The 27238-nt window shown below is 44.6% G+C and overlaps 1 protein-coding gene across 6 annotated transcripts in view; it reads right to left on the bottom strand.

Moving 5' to 3' along the window:
• The window catches only part of LOC144932752 (RNA binding protein fox-1 homolog 3-like), a 304468-nt gene that overhangs the window by 130300 nt on the left and 146930 nt on the right, over positions 1-27238 (bottom strand). For 3 of the 6 annotated variants that reach the window (XM_078857162.1, XM_078857160.1, XM_078857161.1), the window contains exon 3: positions 22862-22960. The exons of 1 other annotated variant lie outside the window; for it this stretch is intronic. In XM_078857162.1, the coding sequence (XP_078713288.1) occupies positions 22862-22960 (99 nt within the window). The remainder of the gene's footprint in view (positions 1-22861; positions 22961-27238) is intronic. 2 more of the 6 variants (XM_078857163.1, XM_078857164.1) reach the window with 1 other exon arrangement.

Raw genomic sequence — 27238 nt, 5'->3', positions numbered from 1 at the left:
GGGAGTCCTTCACCCAGGGGTGGATTGACAGAGGGCTGAAATGTATGTTAAATTCAGGATTTAGATGGGGATTGCATTAGATGATATGCAGGCAATAGATTGTTTTAATGTTTTTTTTTTCTTTTACTAAACATAACGAACGTTAACAAAACCCTTCAAACCTGTATAATAGCTGGATGACATTACGTTAATTTACTAATTTTTAGCCAAACGATTCACAACCCACGATCGTATTTCTCATTTGGGGGGGGGGGGGGAGAGGTGAGGAACACAATTTACAAGTAACATTCGTCTAAAAACTGCCGTACATCAGCGCTAATTTGCCAGAGCACTGTAAATAATGCATGTAGTAATAAAAATGTAAGAATGAGAAAAAAACACAATTGTAAATTGCAAAGAGCAAAATAAAAAAACTGTTAATGAGATAGGCGAAAACAAATATAGTTTTCTGATCGCACATTGCTTATAGCAAGCACCACCTGCTGTCGCATAAACAAGAGCGGGTTAGGGTGCTTTAATTAAATATATATGTGCAGGGATAAATACAGAAACCCTGAGACGCAGCTGTATCCAATGACTTTTATGATTACACGATTAAATACAATTGTTTTGTAGTAAGTGTTATTTCGTAATTGCTTATGCCTAAACAGTAGAGAAAATGGCTATTATTCCCCACAAACTTTGCTTTTGTGACCAGGACGGTGATATTTTGAAATTGACCTATTTTGAATGAGAAAACGGCCGAATGTGTGTCTTGTCGTTCACATAAAAGTCAGAAAAAAAACCACATGAATAAAAATTAACATGTATTTATACTAAAGTAATACAAAAATTACTACAAAATATTTAGAAATGAGTAGTTTTTCGAGATTAATCCTCCCCACAGAGAACTCGGTTCGCTGTGACCAGTCCCGCCTGTGGTAGTGCGCCTTGGTGTCTAAATATTTTTGTTGTAATTCTTGTGCTACTATAGTGTAAATACATGTTGATTCGATTCAGATGTTGTTGTTTTCTGACTTTGTGTGAAGGAAAAGACACAAATTCGCCCGTTTTCTCATTGAAAATAGGCACATTTCAAAATATCACTGTCCTGGTCACAAAAGCAAAGTTTGTGGGAAATAAAAGCCATTTTCTATACTTTTGAGGCATAAGCAATTGGGAAATAACACTTAGTAGCCAGGAACCAAAAAAAAAGTGTTACACAGTGTTATTTTTTTACTGAACATCCACGCGCTACCGTAATACATTAAAGCAATCGCCGGCAATAAATCGTGCATGCTACACATGGGTACAGGGGCCTTGCACAAGTGTGCGAACGTTACGGCGTGCCAGGTTATTAAAAGAGCGGGGTTCTTTTTACGTGTTAGAGCGTCAGCAGTTTTCACATTTAAAAATGTGGGGAGGCTGGATGGGGGGGGGGTATTTTAAATAACACTGACAAATGTAAGCAATAACTTAAACAGATTGCAAGCCATAAACTAAGAAGAGTGTTAATGATCTCAGAGTGCATGTGAAGTCACTGACTTTGGCTCGTGTAAAGCTATTTAATTGAGTAAAATGCCAGGGAGAAGAATAAGGCACTCTGCGGATATATGTGAAATACTTGCCTATCAAACACCTATGCTACAAACAGAAATATTATGCTTAACAAAAATACATAAATATTGCACACATGACATGCCAAGCAGTGCAATTTCTTTCATGCTATTTTGGTAGACGGAATCTCATATTATATTAAAATCGCATTTCACAATTGTGTTTTTTGTCAAAAATATCACGTAAAAAATCAATGCACGGAACAGCTTTGTGTTGGCAATATTGCATCAAAAATAATTTGCCCCCACGACATACAAGCATTTATAATAAGCTGGTCCGATCTGTATAACATCATTATCATACACCATTAGTAAAAACTGCCTTATTAAAATGCATTCGTCAATGAATCTATTTTCCACTAAAAACACATTGACTGTGAAAATAAAATGTAATACATGGAAATTCCTCAGAATCCTAAATGTACAAAGTCCCATCGGGTATAGTGTATGCATCACAACCCTTGCTGTCCAGCGGCTAGCCGAGGGCAAACTGCTTGATTTGGTGCTAAGGACACATCAGGTGGCCCTGCAGCTGAGCTCACGGACTCACACCGTGCCAAATATGTGGCCCAGGTCACAAGTATGAGTCCTCAACTTGCCCACCCAATGTGTGCAGTGACCAAGGATGAGAGAACACTTTTCAGTCCTTCTCTATTAAGATGTGGCATAATTAAAAGAAAAAAATCCTGGGATTCTGCAGATATTCCTCTGGGTGGAGAGATGCAAATTAACTCTGGTGCTCCTAAAGATTCTACATTAACTCGGATGCTGGAAAACAAGAAGCACAAGTTTTGGCCCCCTGGTAATTCGATTTATCTGTTGTTATTTTGGTCTTAATTGTGAGTGCAAGCCAATTAACGTACAGTACGTAGCAAAAAATGCTCAAGCAAATGTTTCGCTTTAAGACTGCAAAAGCTGGAGGCAAGTCTTACGTGTGATTTTTTTTACGGTTGTGAAACATTCAAACTCAACAAATGAATCAACGACATGGTCGTGAAAACTATCCTTACATCAAATAGAGTACCCATGTGGACAGCCACGTGACATGGTGCACTGTGCACTGTTACGAGTTGTTTATCTCAGTGACGGAATGACTGTGCTCTAATTGCTGAGCTAAATGCTCACGTTTCTTCCATATCAATTCAACGACTTGCTTGCTAAGTAATGGAAACTGCTCGAGATGACTTAATATGGATACACCCTCAAAATCGTATTCAAAGCCATTCAATACCGATTTCCAGATTTTCAGATGGATATTTTGTGGGGTTGAGAAGCACCTGAATATAGTAATGTTTATGCCACCATAAGAAGAGAAAATATGAAGGCACAGTTTAGAAGTGGGTATTTTGCTTGTCGTTAGATGCTACTATTCACGAGGAGTAAGAAGGTCATCTGCTATGCACTACACACTATCTTGAGCTACGTGCATCATTACATAACGAATACGGTTCTGATGTTGTAACACCAGAGGATGCATTAAATGTTGGTGAATATAGGAATGATAATAAACAAAAATAAATAATTGTTTACATCGACCTCCCCCCCGCTTTTCTCCCTGCAATTCACTGCTGGATTGAGGGCTTCCCACACGCACCGTCCCACCGTGTTGTTCGTGAAGTTACGTTTTGACCACACTTCGCACGTGAGCAATGATGATGAGGAGGGTTGCCTAGGTCTGATTCGGGTATCACAACGCCATCGTTTGCCAGGCATGCTTGGGAATCAAACTGAAGTCAATTAGGTTTGTAATAATAATAATAATAACAATAAGAAGAATGTAGTGTGATAACCACTGTGCTACCAATCTACCCCAAATGTACCACCACCAATACATTAAATGAAGCTACATAGCCCTCCCCCCCTCGACCCCATAAACAACTACATTAGTACTGTTTAACAAGGAGGCTTTCGCGACCAATATTATTCATAATAAAGGTGTGTGGGTTAGATCGCGTTATTTATAAATGCGTCGTAACCCATCGCCCCCCGACACAGCCAGTAAAGTTTTGTCACGTAAACAAAACGTGACAATTCGTTACTTTGCAAATGTTGTGGATTTACTCTCCAACACACCGGTGGGCTGAAGTAGTAATCCAATTGACACGTTTTTTCTACGTGACGAACCTTACCGGCTGTGTCGGGTGGTGGAGGGTTACGACACATTTATACTTAAACCATCTAACCCAAAAAACCTTTATTATGTACATTACTACTGGTGTATTTTAGTCGTTTGCCAGCCTGAGGTTTTTTTCAAACGCAAATGTATTGCACTCATTTAGCGTAGCCATGTGATTTACTTTATACGTGCCATGTAAAAGTGGCTCGCTCATCACTCTGCATGCACCTCAACTATCTGTTGAGCCATTATAACAAAACCCTGATTCCATTTTATAGGCTGTAGGCTTGAGCCTTATTTAAGTGGAAGAGGTTGAAAGTCAAAGTCACAGAGGTCTCAAGACCTGTCTTCCCTCTGCGTCTGCACCCTCTCGCCGAGCTATGAAATGAACAATGATACGGATGAAATAAAAAAACACAACCGAGGCTTGTTCATTTCTACAATATCCGGCGTAAGACTTACTTATATGTCAAAAGGTCAAAGGCGAAGGTATTCCTTGTATGTTTATCTGCACTCATTTTATTGCCCGCTTCCGATAAATTGCATTTTTAAAGCGCCACGCAACTTTGGCTTAAGATTGCTTTGCGGGTGAACAAAAATATTGGAGGTGAATGTCACAGTGCTCACAATAGCCCATCGCGTGGTCAAGATATTCCTGGAAAACATAACCGTGTACTGTACGCATGTATGTTGAACTTCTTTCGCACCATTCGTAGCCAACTGTGCTAATTGGAGTTGCCGGGGAAGGGACAACAAACTGAACAGAAAAAAGCAGTTCTAAAGAAGCGAGTTTTCAGTTTATATTTTAAAAGTGCATAGCTCCAGTGGCTTCCTAATATCAGAAGAACGTTCCAGACGGCCACATAAGCGCAACTGTACATAGCAAGTACCCACAGCTCGTCCGTTCAATCGTTTCTCTATCCGCATGTCCTAGTAAAGTGTGTCATTGTGTAAATGTATTAAAGAACGCAAACGACTAATGCAATTTAGCGGAGCATTTTGGGTATAAAATAATAATAATAATGAGTGACGTAGTTACTGTGAGGGGAGTGGTGGAGCAGTGGTTATAATGCACCGCAAACCCAATGAACCGAGTTTGATATCCAGTTACAGCTAACATTAGTGGTGGATTACATCTTAATACAGCCTTTGCCCTCCCCCCCGTCCAATTTCACAAATCCACTGACCTGGTGTGCGGAGGCCTGCATCAAAGGAGCGGGTTGAAAAACGGTTTGAAATGATCGAAATGATACATTTACTGCGATGGTAAAAACTACTTCCACAAGAGCACGTTTTCCGTATGCTCTAGAAAACAACCATGAGTATATGAGTGGATGAACTGGGAAAACTCAGTGTCAATGAAGCCATTGCATTGAGATGTCAGTTTCAGATTTGAGATCAACCAGCCCCTATCATCAACACAGCCACTTTGAAATGCATGAAGACTGCCTCTTTAAAAAAAATCTCTTCCTGCAGCTAACTGTCCTGTAGAATTTAGGGTCCATACACTATATGGCTTCATCCCTATATATATGAACATATATATCTCTATCTATCCGAAGATGCCACTGCACAGTGCTTGTGCCACACAACCAATCTCTGCTGCATATTTGTTGAACATCGGTATTTTGTACAAAGGAAAAGCATTTTGACCACAGTGTTTAAGGGTCATACAATTGTGAGCATGCGGTGCATAGACTACAGGTTCTTTACTGTTTATCGTGCAGCATTAGCACCATGGATTAGAAAGTCTCAAATGGTCTTACAAAAATAAAAAAATGTTTTGATGAGCCAGGTCGCTTCTGAAAAAGAAGCAAATAACCCTGTGGGCTTTACCTGGTAAAATATAAAAAAAATTCCATGCCATTTGCTTACCTTTCCTATACTTTGCACTCCTGTTGTTGTTATTTTGCATTGTTTGTTGTTGTAACTTTCTGACCCCCGTGCCCCTGACCGGATATCTGTGAGAAAGAGCTTCACAGCTCATCGGATTCCTTCAGGATGAACACAAAATTCAGATTTCTGATTCTGGCAGGGCAGAACGGCGGGGAGTGGCAGACGAGGCGCCGGGAACCCCTTCCCGCGAGTCCCCGGCCATGTGCTCCGCCGCATAACAGATTTCACATCAAATTCAGCACGGCTCTCCCATGGCCCACCATCCATTTACAAGTGAGCCGCGTTAGCGCGCGCGAGCTCCAGCGCTGCGCACCGGTACTTGTGCATAATTCCCTTTCTTACATTTCCTATTGGACACGATCACAGGGCCAAAGCGGGGACGCCGACCGAGATCACGCGGGGCACACCGCTCGGCGCGGCCTCGCGACGCGCGTCCCTCTGCCGGCTTACAGGCGCCCTGGCGCTCTCCAAAAAAAACCACAGCCGCCCCGCGGCACATTAGACGCGCGGGCGGCGGATTTCCAGAGAAGGCTCAATGCGATTAAACGTGCTAATCTTCCTGTGAATTACAACACTTCCTATCAAAGGTTCCGTTTCAGATTTAACAAAAAATATTTCTTTACAGGCATGCGACTGCAAACTACCTACTATGCCCAGGGTTCATTGGGTTGTCTGGAGGAGAAGTGGGGGGGGGGGGGGGGGGCGGGGGGCAATTTGCCATGGGCCTCACACTAGAGAGGGCCACACAACAGGCCCGTTTTCTTACCACTAATTGATAAGGGGATCCTCCCAGGTGGCATTTTGCCCCAAGTCAGTAGAAACCCCTGGGTGGCCCTTTTGGTTCATGGTCGAGACGTTCCGCTTCATAGCTCTATCAGATGTGTTTTCGGGTTGTGCTGCATTGCTGTTCGGCATGATGTCCGACGTTTTGCTCCCGCGTGCTCGGAGCTGCTTCATACTTCTTCAAGCCTCATTGTGTACCTGTACGGTGTACCTAGCATAATAAAAAAAACTACAATGTAATGAATTCTGCTTCACTTCGCAGTGTGAATCATGGGCTATGCCCAAATGCCTCCTTTAAGAAGAAGTGACTGGGCAGATGGAGGTGAGGGTTCGCGAGGTTTTTGGGTGAATGAGAATTTGCCGATCAATCAATGCACGAAGCATGGCATTGGTACAGATGTCACTGATCCACGATCTGCAACGTGATATTTATTTCGAAAAATACATGACTGCGTTCTGGGGAAAACGTAAAGGGCGCATGACGGTCAGTGGTGCCATGTGCATCCTCGTAGTTAAGGTGGTAGACCACGTGTGGTGCAAAGCCCTCTGACCCACCGCATTCCGAACATTTTCTCACATACGGATGCCAAAATTGCTCAATAATTCATGGCATAGTCAGACAACAAAGGGATAGCACCAGTGGCGGCTGCAGACAGCAAAACATTTTGATGCCGCATCAATGTGGGGGAAGTTTCTAACACACACACATCAACTGTCTGCACGCAATACCCCCTTATGAAGACTTCAACACTGCCGGCAGTCCTGGGCTGTCTGCCAATATGCACACGCAGCACAGCAATCTCAAATAGTGCCCACGAGGGGCCCAAACCTGTCAGTGCTTGCACCCGGTTGGCTACACACACAAAAATCCTATTGGCTTTAAATTAGAATGAATTTTTAACATAGACCAGGATAAAAAAAAAAGGGAGAGTTGTGGTGAGAGAGAATTGCTGTCGATACTGCAAGGACCTTGGACTTTTTCAAATGTCTCCGAAAATGCTTTCGTCCCGCCAGGCCTGCGATTCACCGGTGCAACAAAAAAAATGCCCCAAGAGAATAACTTAAAGCATTTCATACACCGTATTCCACACTCCTGAGCGATTCCTAAATACCCGAGGGACTTTGTGCACAGGTGTTTCAGATCCTAAAGGGCTGTTGTAAATTTTAATCTAAGAATAAATGCATAAAACATGCTTCCTGTGCACTTTAAAGCATCCTTTTATTTATTTTTCTACACACTTTTTTCCTCCAATTTATTTTTCGTCTTGAAAGAGCGGTAACCAGAACAGCAAGATGGATTGCTCCCCACTTGTCAGGATTTCCAGTTGGATTGCCAGTCTTTAGAGCAGGAAAATGCGTAGATGATAGGCTTAAAAAAAGGATGAAGAAATTAATCAAATAAATTGCGAGCGATATTGGTTGACGGGTACATGAAACGGGAATCATGCAATACAAGACTCGCTGCAACATTGCTCTCGTTGCATTTGAAAGCCAAAAAAAGTACCTCCGCATACTGCTAAGACAACAAGAAAAATATGCATGAATCCCCAAGTTTTTATTTAAAGCTTTCGTGACTGCAGAGATTAATATTCTTGGTTCTGTCGGTAAAGTCACGTAGAAGGGAAACAATAAAATAATAAAAATATAAAACAATACAATTCTCACGACGTTTCGACTGCAACACAAACAATCATCATCAGGTGTGAAAAATACACCTGTGTGAAAAACACACCTGATGACGATTGCTTGTGTTGCAGTCTAAACGTCGTGAGAATTGTATTGTTTTATATTTTTATTATTTTATTGTTTCCCTTCTAGGTGACTTTACCGAAATATCTAAGAATATAATCACTAAGTTGTTTTCATGGTTTGACCGAGAAAAGGTAAAAAAAAAGTGGGAGAGGTGGTTGGTTTAATGATTTAACGCGATATTCACAACTGCGAGCGCTAAAATTGGCCCACCGACGCACAATCATTGTTTTGTGTGCCTCTCGTGCAAAATGTCCCTCGCTTTACTAATTAATCTCCGGAGGAGGGGAAAAAAAACGCTAGCCCACATTATCAAATTACAAATGCCACAGAGATTTCCTATTATGACGGGAAGTTAAACTGTTGTCAGCCGACCGTTAATTGCCATACAAAACAGAGATGACTAATGTGCAGAGTTAATTTCTGTAATTACATAACCGTGGAAAGGAGGGGGGGGGGAGAAAATCTTATAATTTAATTTTGCCAGTTAAACAGGATGAAATTAATTATGGCTTGGCTTTATCGCGCACTGCATGCGGACACTTAATTTTTCGAATTAGACCTTGAAGGGAGCATTAAACGGCAAAGCATCAATTTTGGGGCATGCAAGCTCTTTGCCTAAAGGGGACGTAGAACGATCGTGTTGTGAGCAAAACTCCAAGTACGATTGCTGAGAGACGCACCAATTACATCTGCCCTGGCAGCGCCGAGCGTAGCACCGGCGACTCTTCTATCACGCTCCATTGTGGACACACGTGTAAAGCGTTGCATTTAATCCCAAGTCTGCGTACACAGAGCTGCAGTTAAGTTGAACTCCCGCTAATGAAAATGACAATGCAGGATAAATGCCTTGCTATGCACAATTGAGTCATATTCTTCCATTGTGTTCCACACCATACTTTCTCATTATAGATTTTACAAACAAAGAGCTGATTAGTGCTTGAGCTCGGAGTGCTATTAATGGACCTCATGATGGATGGCTGTAAACGTACGTTCATTGTTTTTATCCTTCATATTTTAATTATCACCACCCCCAAAGAGAAGAGCGCCAGTCGCCAACGAGTGCCCTTCATTAAACAAATTCGGACTCGCAATTGTTTCACGGTCCAAATAAGAATGACAATTACTTTATTCTGCGGCGTTTATTTTAAAGAATTTCGCAAGTCAGCAATGATATGCTCCTCGATGCTGATACCCTGGGTTACCCGCCACCCCCCCCCCCCAAATAACGCGCACCCTGCTGCCTTCCCTCCACACTACCCACGCGCGCTCATCCGAACGTATCCCGACCTTCTCCACGCCGTCCGACTGAAAGGGCTTCAAGGTACGCCGCCGTTCCATCACTTAATAATCATACAACAAGCGGGCTAATTTCTCAGGGCGCCGGGATGTACAAAAACAACGATGCATGCAGAGGCAAAATTACGACCCAGAGAGCAATGGAGAGGGTGACAACGGAATGAAAGGTCTTAAAAGGTCATCGTTCAAAACAAAAGGTGCGGGGTGGGGGGTTCTCACTCGCTTGCCACACACTTAACCCTGTTTATCGGGCGCGTTATCCACTCAACATCCACCCCCTCCTCCTCCTCAACGCCGGGGCATTGCGTCTGTCCTCCAGCAGACAGCCGCACTTGTGCCCGTGAGTACATCGGGTAATCTGCTGCTCAGCCGGGCGAGTGTTGGGCTGCACATTCACAGGAGTGACGACAAAGTGCTCGTTGTAAGCTCATTATCAGCTCGAGGGCTCCACACGGGGCCCCGTGGGGAAGAGGAGGAGGGAGGAGGATGGGGGGAGGCGGGCGGGGGGGGATGACGAGTACGTGGGGCGGTGTTCGAGAGGGGGGGGGCATGTCCAGTCACTTCCCCCACCCCCCCCCCACTACCACCTCAGTGAACGCACCGGCAATCCCGCTGGATCCGACGCTCGAGCGAGGGAGTGGAGAGGGCGGAGTGAGTGGGGGTGGGTGGGTGAGTTGGCAGGGTGGGTGGGGGAGGGAAGTGGGTACCGCTACTGCTTGCTGCAGGGCGCGGCAGGTGGTGGGGTGGGGGGATGCAGCGTGTGATCAGATCAACAGGGTCGCACGTGAAGAGGCGGCACGTGCCGCTCCGTGCGCATAGGAGGGCGCGCGGGAACGCAGTGTCCACCGGCCCCGGGTGTGCAGGAGGACCGGCGTGGGGAGGTGGGAAGATGACGACGATGGGAGCTCTGCCACAGCTGAGGCGCTTGAAGGGAAGAGATTGGCAAATTATGTGTGACCTGGGCAGGTAATAACACAGGATGTCCCGCGGTTGTATGAGAATACTTATACACGGTGTATGTGCACGAAGCGTGGGAGAGATGCACGCTTGGCATTGCAGTGGAGAATGCGTGCCGGTTACTCTGACCGGTGGACTTGGAACGGACGCGTCGCTGGGATGGGATGGATGATGAAAGATGGTCAAGGATTTACTACCGTAATGAGCCAAGAATGTTTGTTTGTGTGTAACGCGCGTGACGTCACTGCCGCACCCCCCGTCATGAATATTCATGAGCGGGTGGATTTTTACACACACGCAGAAGAAGGTCGAGCGGAAACATTTTTTTTACCGCAAATTCGCTTTAAGTTTGACGTTTCTTTATTGAAAGTGAATCTAATAAATAATTCTACGTAGCAAAAAAGTTGATTTGGTGTCTTTATTTATTTCTTCAGCACTTGAGACGAAAGGTAAGTCTAATTTATGCTTCTACATTATACTTAAATAGACATTTCTCGGTGATTTTCTAGATATTGTATCAAATTCCAGTTTATTTTAACCCCAGCGACTGAAAGCAGAAAAGAATAAAGTTTCAGAGCAGTGAATTGGAACAAATTGAAGGTCAGTTATATACAGTGCTACAGTGACATGAAGTGAGGTGTTTTATGACTTCGTTTTGTGCCATAATCAGTGCCATTAATACAGCGCTACAGTGAAATGCAGTGAAGTGTTTGACGACATGCTTTCGTGCAAGATTCGCTGCCATTAAATTGACACAAGATAGAATTATACTCTGCTCAATTTTTTCGTAAATATTACAGCTTCCGTCCTAGGACGGGCAAACAAGCTAGTAACAACATATTGGCAGTCAAGGAATGGAATGCATCCGAGTGGCCATCTCCCGATGAGACTGAGTGATGAAATAATTTCGCATGCAGGTGCTAGGTGAATTATTACGTATGTATGTTGGACTTCCTTCGCACCGAAAGTAACCAAGCGTGCTAATCGGAGGTGCGGGGGAAGGATCGTGGGAGAGAGAGGTGGTTTGGGGAGGCCTTCATCAAGCAGTGGATTGGCAATGGCTGAAGCGATCATGTTATACAATGAAACGTAGATATTTTGTTAAGAATGTTGCTGAATGGATGTCTCCGGAATAAAACAAGTCAATGCATCGTCATGGCCAGACGACGTAAAATGACAAGTCAAATATTTGTTTCCGTAAGTCAAATTACTTTTATTTTTTCTTCTTGGCTCTTTCGGTAAAGTCACGTAGAATGGAAATAATAAAATAATTACTTTATAATTTGTATTTTTATTACTTTCTTATTTCCATTCTACGTGACTTTACCGAAAGAACCAAGAAGATGAATCCCTGCAGTCACGAAAGCTTTAAATCGAAATTTACTTTTCTTTAACATTAATACGGGATCAATTTGAAAATCTCTAAAAAGAGTAGCGATTAATGCGTATCGCCATTAGTTTAAAAAAAATTATGATTATTTTACACCACGGGTCACCAAGGAAACGCCTCAACCGAATCCCAGGAGTCTATTTTCAGGAGGGTCCTGTCTGGTTTTCTCAGCAGGGGGCGATGGTGCCGTCGCCACCGCTGTATGCCAACCCCATTGAGTCATTCTGCAGGCAAACTTTCAACATTGGGATAACGCGGCCAATACCAGTTAGATTGCACGTTGTAAAGCTCACTCTTCACTTGCTGTGACAAAAATATATCATCGGTTTTCCATAATAGAGTTGTTTTTGGGTTAGATCGCGTAAATATATAAATGTGTCGTTAAAACCCGACAGCCAAGTCGTAACGGTTGTCACGTAAACAAAACATGCCAATTCGTCACTAGTACAGCACATCTACGACTCTATATAAGGAACGAAACAGGTGGACTTCTCCACAAATCTGGCTGTCGCCTGATGAAGCTGGTTGTAATTACTGGCAATACGTCGTACGTGGATTGTAAATCTTGTGGCTTGGCTCTCCAACACACCGGTGTGCTGTACTAGTGACGAATTGGCCACTTTATGTTTAAGTGACAACCCTTACTAGTTGGCTGTGTCGGGTGGTGGCGGGTTTTAACGACACTACATTTTTATACTTTGGTTCTTTCGGTAAATTCACGTATAAATTTATTATTTTATCTTTATACGTGACTTTACCGAAAGAACCAAAGAATAATTCCTGCAGTCACGAAAGCTCCAAATTAAGTTTACATTTTTATATTTACGCGATCTAACCCAAAAAAAAACTCTATTATGGAAGACATCGGTTTCCCAAGAAGCAAAAAAATGTTTCTCCAAGCAAAACAAAAAGACAAAGCGTGTTGATCGTGGTGAACTGGCATCAACATTATGACGCGATTAAGGCCATGCAGTTATGTTCATTATACCTTTACAGTGGTAAAGGTATTTTTTTCGCCTGTGATTCAACATCACTGCTCGTAATGTCCGTGAAATATAAATAAATATAGAGAGTGGACGCTCACACAATCCGGTATTTTAATTTCCACTGAAGATTATATGGGAAACGCCAATAAAAACCAGGCATTGCCAAGTGATGGCAGTGGACTTATTTTGACGTCATCTATATTATTTCATGTTATATATGAAATTATTTTGACGTCATCTATGTTATTGCAGTGCACTGTTGTGCAGCTCAGCATCATTGGACAGAGGAGGCAGAAAGGGCAGTTGCATTAACTGATAAGCTGCCGATTCAGCGCTATCCGCTAATGGCAGTAGCCAGGTTTTAACAGCGTATGGGTGTAAATTTTAAGGCCCCAGAGACTCGTTAATCAGATGGCAGAGTGGCGTGAGTACAGTTGCCATGATGTTCACTTTGCTTTCTCTCCTCCCGCGCAAACTCATACCTCCGTCTGCTCCCGCAAATATGAGCCTCCCGGCACAACGGTGGAATTAATTCGCTTGCTAACAGCAACGGAATTAAAAGTGTGTACATTTACACGGTCGTAACGATTTTTTTTCCCCCGAAAAAAGTTTTCCCCTTAAAACAAAGAGCAAAACTCGAGAGAGAGAGAGAGTAAAAAAGGCACTGCCACGTTGAAATTCCAGCCGGAGGCTCACATAAATCAGCGCCAAAATCTCGCCATAACTCGGGTATATGGCACCCATATGTAGTTCGCAGTCGGAATCAGCCATATCCCGAAGCCATAAAGGCAACACATGGAGCCAAGCGGGCCATTACGGTATGAGATTGCATGGAGAAGAAACCCACTGTCGCTCCGCCAGCGATATTTCACCGGAACAGCAGATACACGCTATTGACACCCTTCATGTGCATTCTTACATGATGCAATCCTGCACACGCCTCGTCGCAGGCTGTATTTTTTCTCTCCCCCCCCCTCCGCCGCTCTCTTTCTGACTCGCCTTGCCAATTCATTGCCGTCACGGTGCGATCAATCAGGCCAAACGTGGCAAGCCGTCCTCCGCCCCCGTAACTTTTCGACTCCTAAATCCAACGATTCAATGGCTGCCATTGCGAGGGCTGCCTTATGAAGGCAAAGAGGCTGCTCGACATACATGAGGATGCTGACATCTGCAGGTAGTGTGGTAGAACTGGCCAAAGGAATCTAATTCAAGGCCACACCGAGAAATTTCTTTACGTGAAGCCACACAGATGAGTATATGTTCACTTCGAGTTTTTACAAAAAAATACCCATTGAAATCCAATGTATGTATTAAAAAAATGCCTTTGCAATGAACAATTATGATACGTTCACATATTTGACAAGAGCTGCACAATTGTTGAAAATATAATAGTCCAATGGTTAACCAATGATTCGAAACATTACACCTGCTGTAAAGTGGACATTAATTACCCGGTGATATAAATTTTCAACAGAAATCCACTGTGTGCTTAGTGTCAGCCTGAACTCATTCATATTTTCAAAGACTTCGAACTACTTTGGAGGGGAAAAAATATGTGCAGTGTCTAAATATGAATATAGATAAACACACAACACTTAAGTCAACACAGACTCTCAGTTGGCTCTCAATAATAAAAAAAGTAAAAATAGACATGAAATACAATGAAAAGGGCTGCACAATGCCACACTATACATAAACACAATTGTGAACATTTATGTTTTCAGGGCATTCGTTGTCCCCTGCTAGACAGGCACATTAATTAAAAATAATGAATGTTTAGTATAGATACAACAGTTAAACTGCATTGGAATGAAAAAAACTGCTCTCTTCACCACAGTATTTGAAAATTATACGTTTCATCGTTTATTCTCTTTCAATGCAGTACGTTATGAAGCCGCATATACATCACGACACGCAACAAAAATACCCCGACTATTTTTGGGCAATGTGACCTTTAATAGCAAGCGGTTAATTTGACCATGACACAGTGCACACGAATATACATTTTTTTTTGTTGCACAGAATTATGGGGTCGTTAAGGCTGCATGCAAGCGGGACAGGCTTAGAGGGCTCTCCGAAGGATGCAGCTTAGCGGCACAATGATGATTACTTTTCAGAGCCCACTGCATGCATACGATATTGGTCACAAGGACACCGTGTCAGAGTAAATGAAAACAAGATACAGTCAATGGCTCCACATTTTTTAACTGTAGGACAGACATGGATTAGGTCCAATGGCTGAGAGTCATTTTTTTTCTGCCGTGCAATGCAATGAATTACATTTTATTATTCGTGATTTATTTATGTTACATTCATCATACCAAATCTGTGTTTAGGTAGTATATATATAATTAATTTGTCACAAACGTTTAACCAGACAGCCAATTAGCATATGTTATCTCTTTTGACCAAAGGAGTCACTGTTGGTATTCGTAACTGCATAGGGATATTTATCACTATTATTTTGCAATTTAATTGTAGGTCATTTTAAAATGTAGGATTTCAGGTTTCACCATTGGGAAACGATAGGCCTCCGAATGGGCTACTCCCCAACATCACACGTCAGGATCCTTAAACAATTTCTCTTTCTGGAATGCAAAACTGCCACTCGAGTAAATCTGTCGAGCACGTTAAATAAATAGGCTGCCGGCGATTCATATCCCATGTACCTGGAGCGCGCAGAGAGTGCAGTTACACAAGAGCTGAATGCCAAACACAGGTGCCAGCTCATTTTGAATGTAAGAGCGCTCGCACTCGCTTGTCTATGACAGCGAGGCCATCACCAACACTTGCACTCCAAAGCGAGCATCGCTTCCCAGTCTGCCACTGCAATGCTTTCCAGTCCGCGTTATTCGAAGCTCAAGTTGTTTTTTCCGTCGACAAAGGGGGGGGGGGGGGTGGGGGCGTGTTTGTCGGTTTCGACGCCAGGCGGCGCTGTTCCTCTACAGCGGCTAACTCGTCGGAACCGGAGCCATCCTCGTTCTGACACTGACGAATACTCCTTCTTGGTTCTTTCGGTAAAGTCACGTAGAAGGGAAGTAATAAAATAATAAAAATTAAACATAATAAAAAATAATTCTCACGACGTTTCGGCCACAACGCAAGCAGCCGGAGACAGCGTCTGAATGAAACACCACCATGGTGGTGTTTCATTCAGACGCTGTCTCCCCGACAGACCTGGTCTTCACCTGAGGACGGCTGCTTGCGTTGTGGCCGAAACGTCGTGAGAATTATTTTTATTATGTTTTATTTTTATTATTGTATTACTTCCCTTCTACGTGACTTTACCGAAAGAACCAAGAAGATGAATCCCTGCAGTCACGAAAGCTTTAAATCGAAAAAATATTGACGAATACTGTGAAGCCCTTCGAAGAAGAGACCTGCAGTATTCATAGTTATCGACTCACGCACGCACACGCGCGCGCCCGCCCGCGCGCATGACACATTGCGCAATGGCCGATTCTAAGTAGCAATCCTTCAGAGTGTTAATAAAGTCACCAACCAGAGGTGTCTCAACGAGCAACGAACGAACAAAGGACACTTTCCCAGGACCGAGTTGATGCAACAACAAAAAAAGAAATTTAGGAAGACTCCGTGCTAAATATACTTTTAGGAGAAGCAATCCCCCCCACCCCCCACGTGGATTTTCCGTCGGTAAGCAACGACGCCGAGTATTCTCACTTCGCGTGCCAAAGTAACAACGCAAGACTGTCGCAAACGCCCCCCCCCACCGGGGGGCACGTGATCAGCTGCTACTTGCCGGCGAAGACAAATGAGGGTCTACGAAGCAGACAGAATTTCCGAGCGGGAGGCTCTCACTTTAAACGAAAAAAGCCCCCAAAAAAAAGAATGTGAAGAAACACCTCCGTGAAAGCAAAGCTCGAAAATAAATAAATAAGACACCGGCAGACGCACCCTTTCTTGCTCTCGATCCCGGGCAGGTCCAGCGTTGTAATCGCGAGGAGCTTGAGACGGTGACTTTGAGCGGCACTTGGGAGTGCAGAGAAAGCGACCGATACCCCCACGCACCTCCTCAAAATCCTCCTTTGCTCGTGCTAAGTTTATTTTCCTTTCTTTTTTAGCTGGACTGAAAGATGTTTGGGAGGAAAGATGGGGGATAAGAGTTGGCAGCGGGTGGGTGTGGCAGAGGAGGTCTCGATGATGATGTGGATTTGTGGAGGAGGAGGCAGTGGTGGTGGTGGGGGGATGATGGGGGGAAGGGAATGAGCAGGACGAGCGGGGGGGGGGGGCGGCTTGGAATCGCAAAGACCTCATAAAGTACACTTCAAACGCCGTGGCCAGTGGTGGCAGTAATCCAATGCCAGGCGCTGGGCCGTGCAAATCTACAACAAATGTTACGCCGGGGTGCAGCTGTTGTGCAAATGTGGCACGGAGGAACGAGAGAGGAGGAGGAGGAGGAGAAAAACCGCAGAGGAAAATATATAAATAAATATAATTGGGCCTAATAAGCATCAGTGCCAGGCCAGTTCCCTTGCTCTAGAGGGCACATATGCCCCTCAAGGTCCAAAATGAATTTAATAAACAGTTCAATGGCTTTGGAAATAACATGCGGAGAAAGCAATGGCTCCCGGTGACCAGACAGTGAGGTCTGCTTCCCCTGCATCCTGACCAGTACCGTCGACAAATAAAACAAGAACAGCAACCATGTTTGCCCGTGAGATATCAGTTTTGTTGATTAACGTGGGTATTCTAGACATGACAGCTGCTTCCAGTGCTGGGAGCATCAATGTACAGCAGGTTAAGATGGGTTGAATCTCAGCACAGGGTAATCCAAATGGATTTTTTTCCCAATGTATAGTTGGCGTGAGGGAATGTATTATAGTATGGTGTTTACATGAAGTATTACAAACCCCACCCCATCAGTTTCTCACAGACAAGTGTAATTCCCTGGGAATTATGCAGAACAACTCCAAGACTGTTGATACAGCATTCCCACATCTGACTGTGCGGGACACTGCAAGGCGTTGCATTGTGAACGTAATCTGAAATTTCCTTGGCAGATTTTAAAATGACCTTGGATGTTCGCAACAATGAATATACATGACATCGCATGCATCAGTGCAGTCTTCCTCAGTAAACAAATATTACCAGCTTAACAAAAAAATCCAACAGAAGTGGCTGGGTGGCTCAGAGGTCAGAGCAAGGGAATGGAACCGCTGAGGTGCTGGGTTTGAATCCAGGCGGCCAATTATGATAACGACCACACGGAGTTGATGGTCTCAGCCCAGTCACCCAAGACTGCGCTGAATTTTGCTGAATTCCATCTCTGAGAATTAAACACCGGCTTTTACACAAGCCGCATATGCAGAACAACGTTGGAGGGAAGTGATGCCCTCTACCGTGTGGGCCAGAGCTCACTTGCGGGATCTTAGAATTAGCTCTGTGATGTCCGCGTCTTCCGCGGGATGTTGTCAAACGCGAAGGTGCTGCATTACTCTGCGAGAGATCCAAGTTTGTCTCACAACATGACGGCTGACAACAAAATTGAATGAAATTGTGTGGAAAAGGATAAAAAAAAATGTGAACAGTAGAAATAAAACTAATCCAGTACGAATCACTTCCATATATACACGGGCCAAGATGAATATGGACCAAGCTTCAATTTCACTATAAAACCCCACCAACTTAAGCAACGTGGCAACAGAGTGGAGGAATGTTATGGGGGGAAGGGGGGTATTAGATTAATCAGAGCGATGAGCTTCACACGCTAAAGCAACATGATTGGTCCCAATTTTAAATATATATTTTCGTTTCGAAGGTTAGCAAAAACATATAGCGCAGAAGGTTGGAATGGATCTGGAGACATTTACAGAGCTCAAACGGGCACACGAACCTTTACGTACACTACTCATCCTTTCGGCACAAAGCCAAAGATCCCCCATGTAGCCTTACACACACTATTGGGGCAAGTTCTGTTAGCGAGCATCTATGAAAGCCAGCATGGCACACAAGGGGGTGGGTAGCCAGTGGCGAGACAAAGGCGGCTGGGCATGGTGCCCAGGACAAAGACAAAGATCCCCCGCATATTCTTAACAGACTGTTGGAGCAAGTGCTGTTAGTGTGCACCTTTGAAGGCCAAAATGGTACAAGAGGAGGTGGGTGGCCAGCACCACGCCCGGCCGCCTTTGTCTCCCTTGCGGTGATGTTTATACACCGCACCACGTACTCATTTGTGGCTAAGTCGACCTGGGGGAGGCCCAGAACCAGTTCAAATAGTCGTCACTGGTGTTGACCGTGAGCGAGAATCAAACTCGGGTCGCCCGGGTTCCTAGCACAGCGCGCTAACCGCTGCACTACCGCTCCCCACAGGACACACACGCGCATACACACGTGCACACACACGCGCATACACACGTGCACACACACGCGCATACACACATACACCAAAGACAAAGATCACCATTTTGCCTTCGAGACACACACTCATTCACACGTGCGCACGCACATGCACAAACACCTTTTCAGACAACAGCTGGTGTGCACTTATTTACAAACTGCTGATCCTACAGTCAACAAAACCCACATCAGCAATTTTACAACTTTGCTGGGATCAAGGGGTGTCAGCAATAACCAATTTGTTGGCCGTTTTGCAAAAAAAAAATGTCTTCCTAAAACTGAATATACAAGCAGCGCCAAATCCAAATAAAACAACTTAACATCACCGAATCGTCAACAGATGTACCGCGAGTACATTGCCGAAACACAGATGCTTATCAAGCATGGCAGTGTTGAATAGAAAAATGTTCTAAATTATAATAGGATTCCATCTCCTTTCAGACGATCAATTGCGTGACACTTGGGATAAAATCTCTCCGTCGCTCGATAGGTTGAAGGATTTTGAAGTGGTACCGTAGTTAATCCCACGATTTAAGATGACATGTAGATGCTTGCAATGAAAATCGCATCACAACAGATTTGTTGTCTCCAGCAAACGTCTACGTAGCACATCAATTAAAGTAAAACGAAGCAACACTGTACACTGCACGGGACCAAACCGACCTTAAACATTGTGCAATCCTTACGCTTTTCATAGCGATGCTGGCACGCGGTTATGTGAAACACAACGTTTTAATTCCAAGCCAACACACAGGAAAAATGAGTGAATTGTGCCAATGGTCCTATGCCGATACGCCAGGAATCATACCTCTCCGGGATCGGCTCAATACCAAAACTATTTTTTTTTTATTTATACCAGTTAAGGCCCACTGAGCCATACAGCTTTTTTGGACAAAGCGACCTGGCCACGAATGGTAGTCCAACGAAGCGTCTTATCACGTGGGCATTAATAGCAGCCGAAGAAAAATCCATGCGACCACAGAAAAAAAAACATGCAAACTTCAAATATACAGGCATTAGGCTCGCGGTATCGAACCCACGTCCTCCTGTATACCAGGCGAGGTAGTTAACATCTCCTAGCCACCGGGGGAACCCGGAGCACCCAGAGAAGACCCACACATGCAAGGGGGGCAATACAGATGCTGCCACTGCCGCCGCCGCCGCCGCTACCTCCACAGCACCCAAGGTTCTCTCACCAGCCATCAACCATCTTCACAACTTCAGGAGTGCTGCACTATATTGTAAAGAGATCGACGTGATGACCTCATAGGTCATCCAGCAGGCAATATCGTGGCCAGGCGGAGAGAGAGACTCATGACATCCATTTTCACCGCGTTCGGCCGCCCGTATTTCAAGGGCCTATCTTACAGGGCAGATGACTATGGTATAAATTACAACACGAAGCTAAAGGTAAAACCACAGGTAAAAAGTTTTGTGCGATGTATTTCAGATTGGGCAGATGCACCGACGGATAGCGATGAAGGAAGGAGCAGTGAAATTTATGGGCCACTGACGTGGCTGCTTTTCACTGTCAACACCCACTGTTTATCAGCACTTTTGTTTTGGATTACTTTTCATCCTGTCTTCGCCGGCCATCCAAAATGATTTGGTTGTCTCTGCTTTTTTGTTTCTCTTTTAATCACTCGATGTTATCCACCAAGCACAACAAGCCGTACGCATCCACTTGCACCCGCGGCGCACAAAGGAAACGTATCACTGCAAACACCGGAGATGAAATGGCTCCAAACACAATTCAGCAACAACGCAATGACGTAATTTCCCACGGAATCAAAACAGAGCCAATCGTGTTGGGCATGCAAACAAGTGCTTTAAAAACACGACGCGGCAACCGTCTTCTTCAACACAACACCTGTAGGCGTTTACAAATGTTACACACTGTATATGTTTGCTTCCAAATATCAAAGTGGGGATGGCAGGGGTGGAGGGGATAATTAATTGTTAAAGTATGTGTTGAAAACATATCCATTTAAACCTCAACAATATAGGACGAGAGATTGAACTGAAAATCAACACACAATTACGCCGGGCTTGTATTTTTAGAAAACACACTCTTGCTGCAAAGTCCGGATAGAAACTGTCTTATTACAGTATTGTGGCCCCTAGCAACGGCGGTGCAGTGGTGAGATGTTAACTATCTCGCCTGGTATACAGGCTTTCATATTTTGAGTGTGCATGTTCTCCCCGTGGTTGCGTGGATTTGTCCCCAGTTCCCCCGGTTGTTTCCCTTCACGTTTAAAAAAGCATGCGTTTAGAGTATTTGGCTGCTATATATTCCCATGTGATAAGCCCCTTCCTTTTGGCTACCATATGTGACCAGGTCGCTTCTGAAAAAGAGCTACATAGCTCAGTGGGCCTTACCTGGTAAAATAATGAAAACATTTTAGTTAGTTTATCAATGATCAATTTGTGTTACTGGTTTATCACTCGAAAATATAATTAGAAAAAAAACGAAACCTAATATTAGGTAAGGGTTATCTCTATTTCATTTCAATTTCGTTCTCAAACGATTTCACATGCGCATTTTTGGATTGAGGACGATATTAAGCGATACACGAATTGAATAAAATGATTTATACTACAGGGATGTCAAATAAATACTTGCTTAATGTTTCCCATTCAGGTCATCGTGCAAATCACTCTCAAAATGAAGATAACATTCAATTCAATTAACTTATCCAGATGACGTATACGGAGCAAAACACGATGGTAAATCAAATAATATGTACGTCCATTTGACATATACTCATAACATTGGCGGTGTATCATCGTTGCATGGATGTTATGAGCTTCCTCCAGGTTCAGAGCCGTAGCATTATGTCATATCATCACACCAACAACATTCCCATAAAAAGCAGGCTGCTGTTGCTGCTGCTTAGAAAAATTAATAACACTCGATTGATTGGGACGTGACCTTGAGAGAAGGCTCCAAACGATCAGTACACACCTCTTCACCGATAAAGTAAACACTTCCGATTGTACAGCTGTCCTCATTATTTACGACACAATTACCAGTGTTCAAACACGTCGTTTATTTGCGTTACCCCCCCCCGCCACCCCCAATGTAGTTTAAAAACAAAACAATATTTAAAATGAAGTAACATTAAAACGGAAACAGAAATGTGCTTCAAATGTATTTTTGGCGATGAAGGAGATGAATGGAGTTGGGGCGGCGGTGCAGTAGCCAGTGCAGTGCAGAGTGCACCACTCAACCCAAGTTAGATTCCTGGCCCAGGATAATTAATGATCAGAACTGTAGCCGTTCCTGTTAGCTCCTCCCATACCCTTTCATCCTAAGCCGGCCGTCAACCCACAAGCAGCCCGAATTTTGAAGCACGCTCAATTAATCCCGACCACCGACGTGGTGTGCCGAGGACATTTATCTAGCAGTAGATAAACATAGGGCTATAACTTATTGTCTCGTAACAAAGGTAGTATTCCCAAGCACTCAACAGCTAACCTCCCCCCCCCCAAAAAAAAAAACTCTATTATGGATCATATTGGTCGCAAAAGCCTGCGCGTTAAACTGACTCAACAGCTGAAACGCTCCAAATTTGTTTTTATGTGTCTCAACAAACCCCTACGTAACGTCAAAGCAAACGTGCATAGCTCATTCAAAGAAAGAAAAAAATCTCATCATCTGCACCCAGCGATTGAAAATAAGTACATCCACAGACAGATATGCATCGATGTTCCGCGTGTGTCATTTCCCAACCTCGGTGCTCTTTGTTTGGACATCCGATGTGACGCGGTACTGTGCCCTCACCTCGCTGTCTTCTTTCCCCGTACAACTGCTGCAGTCAACCTTCGAGTTCTGCGAGAGTGACGAGAAAACGGGGGGGGGGGGGGCGGGAGCTTTTAAACGTTGCCTGCGGTTCACGTTGGAAGCGTCAAAATCAACAGCCGTTCCCACTCATACGCATTGCCATCGGATCAGCCGTGATCTACCCTCTGCTGGATGAAGGTGTTCCCCTACCACCCCCACCCCTCCCCCACGTCTGCCCTGCCACCCCCAGCCAAGCAGTCGCCATCTCTCACGCGTCTTGCTGAGCGACGGAATTCCATCCACTCCAGCTCCTGCGCACGAGATGATTTCACTGATCCATCTCCACGGGGCGCCGCTCTGTAGCTCGTCACGACCACAGTGCTAAACTTTAGTCTCCATTCAAGTGAAGTTTCGGTTTTACCCCCCCCCCCCCCCCAAAAAAAAAATAGGTCCTCAAACCTGCCCCTCTTGCAGATTTTCACTTTGGTCATGTCGACGCAACCTTCAAAGATTGTCGCAGGTATACATATTCTGATGGGGTTTTATTTTTCTTTCAGTTATGTTGATTCACAAAATTAACCTTATGGCGGTACCCCGGGGCGCCAAATAATAAAAAAAATGGCCGAGGCAATTAAATATTTTATTTCTGGGACACTATTTTTTCCAGGAGTTGGACTTAACTCCGCGGCTGGGGTACCAATCAATCCGAAATCGGTGCCACTCCGCGATGTCGAAATGCCAAATATTAGCATCGAAAAATGCGACGTTGAATCGTGCATCGTGTACAGCTCATCGAGATGAGTCGATTGCCGCATCGCCGACCATCAACAGACTAAAAATGACTGCATCACGGACATCATGCGAGAGCATGCGACTTTTGTTTCGCTCGTGTTGATGTTAAGTTCAACACCGCTTCCTTCTTTATTACGTTACTTAATCATCACCCATAGTTAATTTCCATTGATTATATAATATACAAAAAACTAAGACAAAGATCCCCCGTGCAGCCTGAAGAGACCGTTGGGGCAGTTACTGTCAGCAAGCGCCTATGAAGGCAGGCATGGCACACAGGAGGGTGGGTGGCTCGCACCACGCCTGACCGCCTTTGTCTCCCCCATGGTGATGTTTACACACCGCACCAGGTACTCAATTGAGGCCGAGTCGACCTAGGGGAGGCCCAGGACCGGTTCAGATAACCGTCACTGGTGTTGGCCGTGAGATAGAATCGAACTCAGAACGCCGGGTTCAAAGCGCAACGCGCTAACCGCGACACTACCGCTCCCCCTACTAGATAAATATATACACATAATGTATAATACATTAATATAAAGGGAGAAGGGATAGTGGAAGGTCCCACTATGTTATGTAACATTTCATTTTCTCAGCTTTTTACCAAAAATACAATTAATCAAATGTCTATGAAGAAAATGCTATATGCAAGTGTCACAAAAAAAAAACTTCGCGAATATAATTCCACAATAGCGCAAGTTGGTTGCGCTAGAAAAATATTTTAAAGATGCCAAAGTGTCCTCGTAAGATTAATGATTTGCCAATATTAAGTAACCCTGCCTGCCACGTGGTATACTGATGAGTCATGCACAGAGGGATTGTATTGACAATGGAGATGCCAATAATGAAGATGACAAGTCAGTGATGACGCACCCCACTATCAGCCCCTCGCGCATAAGTTGCCAAACTGTTCTCTGCACTCGCGCGAGAGGGCTCCATGTAGATGAGTCGAGACACTGTGAATGTCAAAACTGGTCCAGAGTTTTCTTTCATTGATAATCCCACTCCCCTAAAATTCCGATGTACGGCAGCACAATACATGCTCTCGAATGTTTTATGTGCAGAGACGTATACGGGAATGTCGCGAATTGCCTACTCATTTTGCTTTCTCCGCGAGCGCCTGCATTGTGGTTACAGTCTCCAGATATGGTAAAATACGTCCCAACCGGCCTCGCAAACCGAGGTTATAAAAAATCCCCCCTTTAACCTGCACTGCCACTGCTGTCTCTCAGAGCACAGATCCCATCACTTCGGCGCGGTAATAAGTCGACGCACCCAGAATATCAAGTGCAGAATCTAGGATTGCGGCGATGTGGCGACAGATACTGCGATGTTAAGGTTCACTATAATCGTGTGGTACATCATGGGACCTCCTTTGTCAGGACCAAAATATGAGAATAGGTTTTTCACCTTTTTTCTGGCAATAAAACAGGTGTGTTAAGATGTTAAAACACCAAACTGAAACCTTTTACTAGGAATCAAGTCTTGCATTAACCACAATACTTGTGGTCAGTATGCAAACCAAAAATATACTCTGATAATATATGCATTGTCTTTGAAACAAATTGGTCCACACCAGTGACAGCTTTCTTTCGAGCCTAGTTTCAAATGTTAGACCAGAGGACGCCTTTTGTTTCAGTTCTGACCACAAGTATTGTGGTTAATGCAGACATGATTCCTTGTAAAAGGTTTCAGTTTGGTGTTTTCACATCGTAACACCTGTTTTGTTGCCAGAAAACCTATTCTCATCGTGTGGTAGTTTAGAAAATATCACATTATACTGGACAACTAAAAAACACAACAATGCCTTTGTCAATCTGTCATTTCCCAGCATGACTGGAACCCATGCCACTCACCAACCACACCCATGCCACTCAGCAACCACACTCATGCCACTCACCAACCACACTCATGCCACTCACCAACCACACCCATGCCACTCACCAACCACACTCATGCCACTCACCAACCACACCCATGCCACTCACCAACCACACCCATGCCACCCACCAACCACACCCATGCCACTCACCAAACACACTCATGCCACTCACCAACCATACCTATGCCACCCACCAACCACACCCATGCCACCCACCAACCACACCCATGCCACTCACCAACCACACCCATGCCACTCACCAACCACACCCATGCCACTCACCAACCACACCCATGCCACTCACCAACCACACCAATGCCACTCACTAACCACCCATGCCACTCAGTAACCACCCATGCCACTCAGTAACCACCCATGCCACTCAGTAACCACCCATGCCACTCACCAACCACACCAATGCCACTCACCAACCACACCCATGCCACTCAGTAACCACCCATGCCACTCACTAACCACCCATGCCACTCAGTAACCACTCATGCCACTCACTAACCACCCATGCCACTCAGTAACCACCCATGCCACTCAGTAACCACCCATGCCACTCAGTAACCACTCATGCCACTCAGTAACCACCCATGCCACTCACCAACCACACTCATGCCACTCACCAACCACACCAATTCCACTCAATAACCACCCATGCCACTCACTAACCACACCCATGCCACCCACCAACCAGACCAATGCCACTCACTATCCACCCATGCCACTCACTAACCACACCCATGCCACTCATCAACCACACTCATGCCACCCACCAACCACACCTATGCCACTCACTAACCACCCATGCCACTCACTAACCACACCCATGCCACCCACCAACCACCCATGCCACCCACCAACCACACCCATGCCACTCACCAACCACACTCATGCCACTCACCAACCACACTCATGCCACTCACCAACCACACCTATGCCACTCACCAACCACACTCATGCCACTCACCAACCACACTCATGCCACTCACCAACCACACCTATGCCACTCACCAACCACACTCATGCCACTCACCAACCACACCTATGCCACTCACCAACCACACTCATGCCACTCACCAACCACACTCGTGCCACTCACCAACCACACCTATGCCACTCACCAACCACACTCATGCCACTCACCAAACACACCCATGCCACTCACCAACCACACCCATGCCACTCGCCAACCAGCGCGCATGCTGATTGGCTCCCTCCACAATGGCTGTACCGCCTTCTCCTGGCAAGCCCAGGGTATGTCAGTCACGGTATATTGTGATTAGTGTTGTACATTTTATTTTACATGGTTAGTTACGAAATAAGAACTGCACAATCATTAAAGTACCAAATAAAAAAGCAATTACCCATCACGGTGTTTCTTCGAAATATTTTCAAAATAATTGACTGCATGGCGATTATATGACCTCACAATTTTGTAGTGTAGTTACTGTGATTAAATATGTATTAGCTATGCAACTTAAAGTATGTTCCTTATCATCTTCACCGGTTGTAAAGTTGCAAAAAGTCCTATTCTTATGTCTGGCTGATGTTGCGTGAGGATATTTTGCAAGTACTCAACAACAATGTTTATTTGTACTCGAAGCATTCTACAGAAGATCACAAAAATGTACATACTTTAAAATTGT

The sequence above is a fragment of the Lampetra fluviatilis genome, chromosome 5, assembly GCF_964198595.1.
Source record: "Lampetra fluviatilis chromosome 5, kcLamFluv1.1, whole genome shotgun sequence".
NCBI lineage: Eukaryota > Metazoa > Chordata > Hyperoartia > Petromyzontiformes > Petromyzontidae > Lampetra > Lampetra fluviatilis.
The sequence above is the reverse complement of the archived record's forward strand: the minus strand, read 5'-3'. Positions and strand labels throughout refer to the sequence as shown.